Genomic DNA, 10,000 nt, shown 5'->3' with positions numbered 1-10,000 from the left:
TGGTTGATTGCATGTTACGCCCAAAGCACACCTCTGATTAATGAAGACACGCCTTAAACGTACTTGCACCAGGCGCTTCACGCCGTGCGCTTACATCGTTAAAATAGGGCCCTTAATATTAAAACTCTTCTTCTGAGCAGGATTTCTGAGTCTCTGCAAATTCTGCGTTGAGTGTTGCGTAATTGCAGTTTAAAAATACAGTTTCCCGTCTTTTGGTTTAGCGCACAACAAGGTAAGCCAAAAGTTATTGTGAACCTGAACTGATATGCGGGCCGGATGATTTTGATGTGATTTAAAACATCAGAGGAGCCAGGAAGACGGACAGATTTCTGTGGCGTTGACCACGTGACCTCGCTCTTTAAACGGTGTGACTGCAGACGCAGAGATCAGAGCTGCAGCCTCTCTGACTGGTGCTGGAGTCTCTCGTCTTGTGGAAGTGTTAACGAGCCCTTTGTGTCCGCAGGTCTTCATAAAAACGGTTTCATCGTGTTCGTCGGGAGCTCGCTGCTGCACATGCTCGTTACGTGCAGACTGTGGCAGGTGATCAGGAGAAACTATGTGGACCCAAAGGTACACTAACCATCCTCTGTCTGTCTGTCTGTCTGTCTGTCTCTCTCTCTTTCTCTCTCTCTGTCTGTCTTTCTCTGTCTGTCTGTCTTTCTCTCTCTCTCTGTCTGTCTGTCTGTCTGTCTCTCTCTCTGTCTGTCTCTCTTTCTCTGTCTGTCTCTCTGTCTGTCTTTCTGTCTCTCTTTCTCTGTCTGTCTGTCTTTCTCTCTCTCTCTGTCCGTCTGTCTGTCTGTCTATCTCTCCGTCTCTCTCTCTCTCTCTGTCTGTCTCTCTGTCTGTCTTTTTCTCTGTCTGTCTCTGTCTGTCTGTCTGTCTCTCTCTCTCTGTCTGTCTGCCTGTCTGTCTTTTTATTTGTATATTTAACCAATGACTCATAAGAAATATATATAAAATGTTCTCTCTATTTTATGAACCTAAAATAATCGGCAGATTAACCGGTAAGTGTTTGTTAGTGAGTAATCGTTTCCTGGTGCGCCTCTCTGTTTATGAAAGGAAAGAGAGATATTATATATATATATATATATATATATATATATATATATATATATATATATATATATTCAGTCTGCACAGCATCCATCAGTCCAGTTAGAAGCAGCGCTGAGTTTCCACCTGCAGAGGGCGCCGCTGAGCTAAAGACCGCCATCAACACAGAGGTCCCTTTAACTGTCCAGTCATTCAGATGGACAAGTGTCTTCACTTTGGCCCTAGTGGTTGGTAGTTAGGGGGTGTGTGTGTGTCTGTGTGTGTGTGTGTGTGTGTGTGTGTGTGTGTGTGTGTGTGTGTGTGTGTGTGTGTGTGTGTGTGTGTGTGTGTGTGTGTGTGTGTGTGTTTTGTGCCACTACAATTAGGTAGTAACAAAGAAACTAGTGCTGTCAAACGATTCAAATATTTAATTGCGATTAATGTCACAGTTAAAGCCCATGTTGCAGGTTAACCACCACTGTTGATTAATGGGTACATAAAGTACTCAACATATGTATATCATTGTTAAAAATGTCACCAAATAGTGTTAAAGGCCAGTTTTCGCCGTTTTAGTCGTTTAGTGGGTTTTTTAACGCAATTCGGTGATGACGTCACGTTGGGGAGACGTGCCTCAGCCTAGTACTAGAACTATGGTGACTGTGTATCAGCCTAGTACTAGAACTATGGTGACTGTGTATCAGCCTAGTACTAGAACTATGGTGACTGTGTATCAGCCTAGTACTAGAACTATGGTGACTGTGTATCAGCCTAGTACTAGTACTATGGTGACTGTGTATCAGCCTAGTACTAGAACTATGGTGACTGTGTATCAGCCTAGTACTAGAACTATGGTGACTGTGTATCAGCCTAGTACTAGAACTATGGTGACTGTGTATCAGCCTAGTACTAGTACTATGGTGACTGACTGGGATGAGGAAGAGGTGTTTTTACTGTCAGTGAATAGCACCGAGTGAAAGTCAAGGTTTTCTTTATATCTAGTGACAGTGATCATGTCGTTAGTTCAGATAAGTTCTGGTAAACTTATCTAGATCTAGAAATAGAAGGCATCATGCTAGCTATGGGCTAACTTCAGTCTCACCTGTGAAATCCCCCGACGTTGTAAACACATTTTGATTAGATATCTCACGTTTTGATGGACCCTACTAGCTCCAGTAACAACATATTTGCCTAGTGTTTATTTATTACTTGGACGGGGATGCTGTTCGGCTTTTCACAAGTTTAGACAGCTAGCTAGCTAAAGCTACGCCGACGATTTGCTAACGTTAGCGCAACAGCGTTAGCCTAGACGGCTAGATAAATATTACGACTGCCTTCGTTGTTTCCTCTATCTGCGTCCACGTTGTCAACATAAGACGTGGTGTTAGTGCTCCTTTAGCTTCGCTCCTACGAGATGGGTGGGTTTTTGTTAGCTACGTTACACACAAAGTTAACTGGCTATAGTTAGCCTGTGCTAGCGGAATTAGCTAACGTTGCGAAGCCAGCCAGCAGCTTCGGCAGTAGTTCCGGCGAGCTAACCACGACAGCTAACACATCCACAAGCGTCTCTATTTCAATCATCACTGCAGATTGACTGCTTTTAGCAGCAGAGGTTGATTGTGGGCGACAATACTGTCGTGGTTAGCTCACCGAAACTACTACTGATTGCCGAAGTTGCTGGCTGGTTACGCAACGTTAGCTAATTCCGCTAGCATACAGGCTAACTATAGCCAGTTAGCTTTGTATGTAACAAAAACCCACCCATCTCGTAGGAGCGAAGCTTAACATTTCATTCAATAAAATGATGGTACAAAAGGAGCACTAACGCCACATGTCTTATGTTGACAACGTGGACGCAGATATAGGAAACTCCGAAGGCAGTCGTAATATTTACCTAGCTAGCTATGGAGGAAATATTTATTCATAATTCAAATTGAAAGTCCAAAGAGAAAACGAAGCGAGATCAAATTAAAAATATTATTATTTTTTTTAATTTTCCATTTGGCTTTTCCATTTGGATTTAATATTTGGCTTTTGAATTTAAATTTAACATTGGCTTTTCATTTGGACTTGACACATGTCAATGTAAATGAGGAGGCGTGGCCCAAATGCTGGTGGGGGGGGTCTGAAACGAAAGGGGTGCAGAGGCCCCTTCTGACCAGCAGGGGGAGCTGACTGCTGGGGAGCTCACTGTTGAGGAGCATCTGTCTGCAGCTTGGCCACCAGGCTGGCTTAGCCTCTTATTTCACATGATAGAAACTGATGATGTAAGCTAAACACAAACCACATTTCATGCAACAACAGTGAAGTTTTCATATAGATACTATAATTGGGCCCGTGTTAGTGAGGACTAGATCAGGACTGGATTTAAAGCTGATTCTGGTTTCCAACTTGGCCCCAGGTGTGTCTGTTTAAAACACGGACGGAGACAACTTCTCTCTTCTGATGTTTTATTTAATTAAGCAACAGTACAAACATAAGGATGCCCCCTGGGCGCCTCCCTAGGGAGGTTTTCCAGGCACGTCCAGCTGGGAGGAGGTCTCGGGGAAGACCCAGGACTAGGTGGAGGGATTATATCTCCAACCTGGCCTGGGAACGCCTCGGGATCCCCCAGTCGGAGCTGGTTAATGTGGCTCGGGAAAGTGAAGTTTGGGGTCCCCTGCTGGAGCTGCTACCCCCGCGACCCGTTACCGGATAAGCGGAAGAAGATGGATGGATGAACAGTACAAACATGGGTGTGGGTAGCTCTGCTACGTGTGTTTGTGTGTTGTCAGATCTCCAGGACACACACACACACACACACACACACACACACACAGCATGTCGCGATTAAAAAAAATGAACGCCGTTAAAATGGGTTTGCGTTAACGCCGTTAATCCCATATTTCTGATATAGACATTTAGAAAACGGGAGGATTAGGGTTCCTTAGTGCCCTCAGGGTGGCCTGAGTGGTTCTCTGGGTCTTTAAAGTGCAGTTTGGGCTCTCCCAGTGCAGCAGGAAATAGATGAATAAGTTCCTAATTTAACTTTGTCTCGGCTTTATTTCGGTGCTTCCCTGTTCCGTGTGTCTCTCCGTGATTGCAGCACTTTGGCTCTTCAGGTCACGAGACTGCTGAGCTTCCAGGAAAAGGGAACCGCCTCTGATTTTAATATTTAATAATGTCAGAGTTCCCACACATCCTGCTCTGCTCTCTGGCTTCTTCTCTCAGGTTGTTGAGAGGCTCGTAACAGAGCGGCTGCTCGGCGTGACACATGCTGGGGTTTTCCAAAAGAAGTTTTAGGACAGTTTCTATAAAAAGGAAATGCATCTTAGAATGGAGTTAGTTTCCTGTATGTCCTCAGGCTTTCAAGACTAAATATATGTGTGTGTGTGTGTGTGTGTCTGTGTGTGTGTGTGTGTGTGTGTGTGTGTGTGTGTGTGTGTGTGTCTCTGTGTGTGTGTGTGTGTGTGTGTGTGTGTGTGTGTGTGTGTGTGTCTCTTTGTGTGTTTGTTTGTCTTTGTGTGTGTGTGTTTTTGTTTGTATGTTTGTGCGTGTCGTGTCTTTTTGTGTGTGTGTCTTTGTGTGTGTGTTTCTGTGTGTGCGTGTGTGTGTCTGTGTGTGTGTGTCTTTGTGTGCGTGTGTGTGCGTGAGTGTGTCTTTGTGTGTGTGTTTCTGTGTGTGTGTGTGTTTGTTTGTTTGTTTGTATGTGTGTGTGTGTCTTTTTGTGTGTGTGTCTTTGTGTGTGTGTGTGTGTGTGTGTGTTTCTTTGTGTGCGTGTGTGTGCGTGAGTGTGTCTTTGTGTGTGTGTTTCTGTGTGTGTGTGTGTTTGTTTGTGTGTGTGTGTCTTTTTGTGTGTGTGTGTGTGTGTGTGTCTTTGTGTGTGTGTCTTTGTGTGTTTGTTTGTCTTTGTGTGTGTGTGTGTGTGTGTGTGTGTTTGGACCCTATTTTCCCATGTTTTTGTGTCTAAGTGACTGAACAACTATCTTTGAAATTGGTCCAATATTAAGTGAGAACATTGCCAAACTCCACCAGACTCCATGTAAATAATCACTACTTTTATCATGGTAAAACACACTTCATTCAAAGTGGACAGAAACTAAATAAAACTACCAAAAGCCGTCTTGGTTCATCTTTCCACTGTTCCAACAATCACCACTCTGGTTTGGTTGAAATAAACCCTTAATTCACCCATTTACATGTGGAGATATGCTGGCTCTATACACGCTAAAAGTCCTGATTATTTACATGGAGTCTGGTGGAGATATGCTGGCTCTATACATGCTAAAAGTCCTGATTATTTACATGGAGTCTGGTGGAAATATGCTGGCTCTATACACGCTAAAAGTCCTGATTATTTACATGGAGTCTGGTGGAAATATGCTGGCTCTATACACGCTAAAAGTCCTGATTATTTACATGGAGTCTGGTGGAAATATGCTGGCTCTATACACGCTAAAAGTCCTGATTATTTACATGGAGTCTGATGGAGATATGCTGGCTCTATACACGCTAAAAGTCCTGATTATTTACATGGAGTCTGGTGGAGATATGCTGGCTCTATACACGCTAAAAGTCCTGATTATTTACATGGAGTCTGGTGGAGTTTGGTGATGGTGATTTCGGGGCTGTTTCATGTTAAACTAAAAGGATCTTACTCTTTAACTAAAAGGTCTATCTCTGTAGGGATCCTTTCATAATGTTGTCACACTTTTGGGGGCTCAACCCAAACCATAAATTGCTCTATGCAGGAAAAACCCTGTCTCTGAATCGCACACATTTAAATTCTGTCTCTGTGTCCGTCTCAGGAGAAGACGTCGTATCGCTGGAAGCTGCGTCTCTTCCTGTTTAACGTCAGCTGCTGTTTGGCCGCCGCGTACTTCTTCAGACGCCACAACAAGTACTGTGAAGCCGGAGGTGAGCAGGTTAACGGTGCACACTCTAACAAACATCTGTGTATTAACAGTTGTTGTTGACTATGTGTCTATTTTAACAGAAATTGTCCAAACACCTAAAAAACAAAAACGTAGCGGTGGAGATGGAGCCTTAGAGGGGACACAAAGTTCTGTTAAAAACATTTTAGGTTTCTCCGTCATTCAACGTTTTTTTGTTGCCTTTTTTCAAAGTTTGTGGCACTTTTCAGATATTTAGTTATGGCTTTTTTGACGTTTTTAATGGAAATTAGTTCTTCCAGAGACAGTTTAGAAGCGAGACGCCCCAACTCAGAGTAGTTTCCTGTATCTGTGTCCCGTGGGCTCCTATACGGCCACGTCTCTTCAGGAGACTAGCGGCAGGTCCGAGTGGATTGCTTCCAACGCGAGAAGTGAACTTGAACACAGATTATGAGCGATTCTTTCGCCCCGTAAGTAAATATTGGACCCATTCTTCAACAAGCCACATACAGTATCTCACAAAAGTGAGTACACCCCTCACATTTTAGTAATTACACTTTGCTCCAATGTAAAGTATGAAGTGTCCAGCTTGTATAACAGTGTAAATGTGCTGTCCCCTCAAAATAACTCAACACACAGACATTAATGTCTAAACCGCTGGCAACTAAAGTCAGTACACCCCTATGTTAAATTCCCATAGAGGCAGGCAGACTTTTATTTTGAAAGGCCAGTTATTTCATAGATCCAGGATACTATGCATCCTGATAAAGTTCCCTTGGCCCCCACATCATCACATACCCTTCACCATACCCCCACATCATCACATACCCTTCACCATACCCCCACATCATCACATACCCTTCACCATACCCCACATCATCACATACCCTTCACCATACCCCCACATCATCACATACCCTTCACCATACCCCACATCATCACATACCCTTCACCATACCCCACATCATCACATACCCTTCACCATACCCCCACATCATCACATACCCTTCACCATACCCCCACATCATCACATACCCTTCACCATACCCCACATCATCACATACCCTTCACCATACCCCCACATCATCACATACCCTTCACCATACCCCCACATCATCACATACCCTTCACCATACCCCCACATCATCACATACCCTTCACTATACCCCCACATCATCACATACCCTTCACCATACCCCCACATCATCACATACCCTTCACCATACCCCACATCATCACATACCCTTCATCATACCCCCACATCATCACATACCCTTCACCATACCCCCACATCATCACATACCCTTCACCATACCCCCACATCATCACATACCCTTCACCATACCCCCACATCATCACATACCCTTCACCATACCTAGAGATTAACATGGTTTTATTTCAGTTAGCCTAATAGCTGGTTTGATTTGCATTGAGAGATGATTTTATGGAAAGTACCCCATGCCAATCTCTAGGTATGGTGAAGGGTATGTGATGATGTGGGGGTATGGTGAAGGGTATGTGATGATGTGGGGGTATGGTGAAGGGTATGTGATGATGTGGGGACCAAGGGAACTTTATCAGGATGCATAGTATCCTGGATCCATGAAATAACTGGCCTTTAAAAATATAAATAGTTATACAAGCTGGACACTTCATACTTTACATTGGAGCAAAGTGTAATTTCTTCAGTGTTGTCCCATTAAAACATTTACTAAAATGTGAGGGGTGTACTCACTATTGTGAGATACTGTATGTATGTTTCAGACATGTAGAGTTAATTGACATGCTTTTATTTATGAGAAAAAGTCAAATATCTTGACTTTATTATTGGATGTCCCATGTAGTGTTCTCACCTATAGTTTGGGACTCATAAAGCCGCCAAAAAGTTCCTCAGCCATCATAGAAAAAAGCTCCAAAAAAGTTGAAAAAGTGCCAAAAAAAAGGTGAAAAAAGCGATTCACCGTACAGGCCTTAAGAAGCCCTGTATGTTGAATGGATGGAGTACATCAAATCTAAAGTTTGCGTTGTGTGTGTGTGTGTGTGTGTGTGTGTGTGTGTGTGTGTGTGTGTGTGTGTGTGTGTGTGTGTGTGTGTGTGTGTGCAGTCTACACCCTGTTCGCCCTCTCGGAGTACCTGGTGGTTTTCTCCAACATGGCCTTCCACATGACGGCCTTCTGGGACTTTGGCAGCAAAGAGGTGATCGTGGCCACGCCGCCTGAAGACAAGCGCTTCTGAGGACTGTTTTTTAAGAAAAAGGTGACGGAAACATTCTTATATCTGAACACGGGAAGGCGGCGTCCAGCCTGCTGAACTGACGTCTAGGGTCCAATCGTTTCATCCGTAGCATCTGAAACTAAAAGATCTGAGGAATCCATCGGGAAGGTAGTTAGAAAACGCTCCAAAGAAAGGCTTTTATTTTGGCGGGGTGAAAAACTGGCATGGTCGTTCTAACAGAGTTCCCTCTGTCACCTCTAGATATCCAACGTGATATCATGACTTCACGTAAACATACACGCCTATTTCTCTCTTAAAATGTTTTCAGAAACACGTTTCGGTGAACTATTTTAGTAAAATACGAGATCGTATTCTGAACAATCCGCCATTAGAGTCTGTTTTGAAATTCGGGAGCAGCAAGAACCACGTGACGCGTTCGTCCAATCAGCTGCCATGTGTTGCGTTCGTCACGCTCATCCCCCTCGTCGTTTCCAGTAAGCGTTATAACATAGGTGTATAAAGTGGCACTACGGCAGGAAGTGGTTAGTGACCATTAACAGTGGACTGACGAACCGTGAGACGCACACACGCTCCGAACCGAGACAAGCCAACCGAGCGGTTTGGATGTTTTTTCATGAACCGTACCACCTCTAATACATACGCCACTTAATGACATCATTATGTCCCACCCCCCATCCCCTCCCAATATTCAGAAGAGGAAGATTTGTCTCTCTCAAAAAATCCGATTGGTTTTGGGAGATAATGTCCACCTTGTCACGTTTTTTTTTTTCTTGAAATATTACAACTTAAAATCATATTCTATGAGGTGATATGTTTGTGGCGTGGCTGTGACGTGAGAACCACGGGGTTTTTTTCCAACTTTTTAAGAACTTTACTAACTGAGCATCAGGCCTGCACGATTAATCGTTATAAAATCGCGATCTCGATTCACCCTGTTCACGATTTAATTTTTAAATAACTTCGAACGTCATTTAATTTTACGAGCCGACTGCATCACTACTGCTTTCTTCTGTGAGTTTTAAACACTGTTTATAAAAGGTTGTAAAGCTCTCCCTTCTCTTCACTGAAGCCTCTGTGTTTACAGGCTCGTGGTGATGCTCAATGTGCTGATCAGTCCCTCCAGAAAAAACGTGATTATGTGATCGCATAATTCAATGCATAATCAGCCAAAGTCTGCATATTTATGCCGATTTCCGCGCAAAATACGCGGGGCTTGCATGATTTCATAATCCCCGCATTTTCACTGCAAAAAAGTCACACATATCTTAGCAGAAAGATGAAAAATGTTGCGTTTACTTCACACAAGAGCAGCCGTTTCCCCCTGTTGCCATGGGAACGTTATGAAGTGACGTTAAGAAGTGACGTGAACGTCATCGAAAAGCTGCAAACCCCGCGATGAAGACACGATGAAACCACTAGGGCTGCCACCTCTGAGTCGATTAGTCGACTAATCGGTCGTTTTGGTCTTAGTCGACTAAGATTTCTTTAGTTGATGAGTCATTTTTTATGCTTATTCATGCTTAATTACTCATTTCCAAGAAACTTATGAGCACATTTCTGCTAAACACAAGATTTAAAGTGGTACTTTTGCAGGATTAATTGTGGAGAAACTCAGTTTTACAGATGGTTAATTAACTACATTTATATTGTGCTTTTCTAGTCTTAACCACCTCTCAAAGAGCACAGCTCTGTCGATTACATCAACTAATCGATTAATCGACAAAATCATATAAGTGTTAGTCGACTAAGAATTTCTGTAGTCGAGGACAGCCCTAGAAACCACAGTTTTTGTAAGTTCCCGCAATTTCATCGCATAAAATTGCATAAATATCCCGCATATTCCATCACATTTTTTAAGAAAACGT

The 10,000-nt window shown here is 43.3% G+C and overlaps 1 protein-coding gene across 1 annotated transcript in view; it reads left to right on the top strand.

Moving 5' to 3' along the window:
* pgap2 (post-GPI attachment to proteins 2) overlaps positions 1-8,416 on the top strand; it is a 13,789-nt gene extending 5,373 nt beyond the window's left edge. The window contains exons 4-6 of the mRNA XM_031279942.2: positions 464-570; positions 5,817-5,925; positions 8,005-8,416. Of these exons, the coding sequence (XP_031135802.1) occupies positions 464-570; positions 5,817-5,925; positions 8,005-8,135 (347 nt within the window). The 3' untranslated portion in view covers positions 8,136-8,416. The remainder of the gene's footprint in view (positions 1-463; positions 571-5,816; positions 5,926-8,004) is intronic.
* Positions 8,417-10,000: the final 1,584 nt, after the last annotated feature.

The sequence above is a fragment of the Sander lucioperca genome, chromosome 13, assembly GCF_008315115.2.
Source record: "Sander lucioperca isolate FBNREF2018 chromosome 13, SLUC_FBN_1.2, whole genome shotgun sequence".
Lineage (NCBI taxonomy): Eukaryota > Metazoa > Chordata > Actinopteri > Perciformes > Percidae > Sander > Sander lucioperca.
This window is presented reverse-complemented; position numbering and strand designations above follow the sequence as displayed.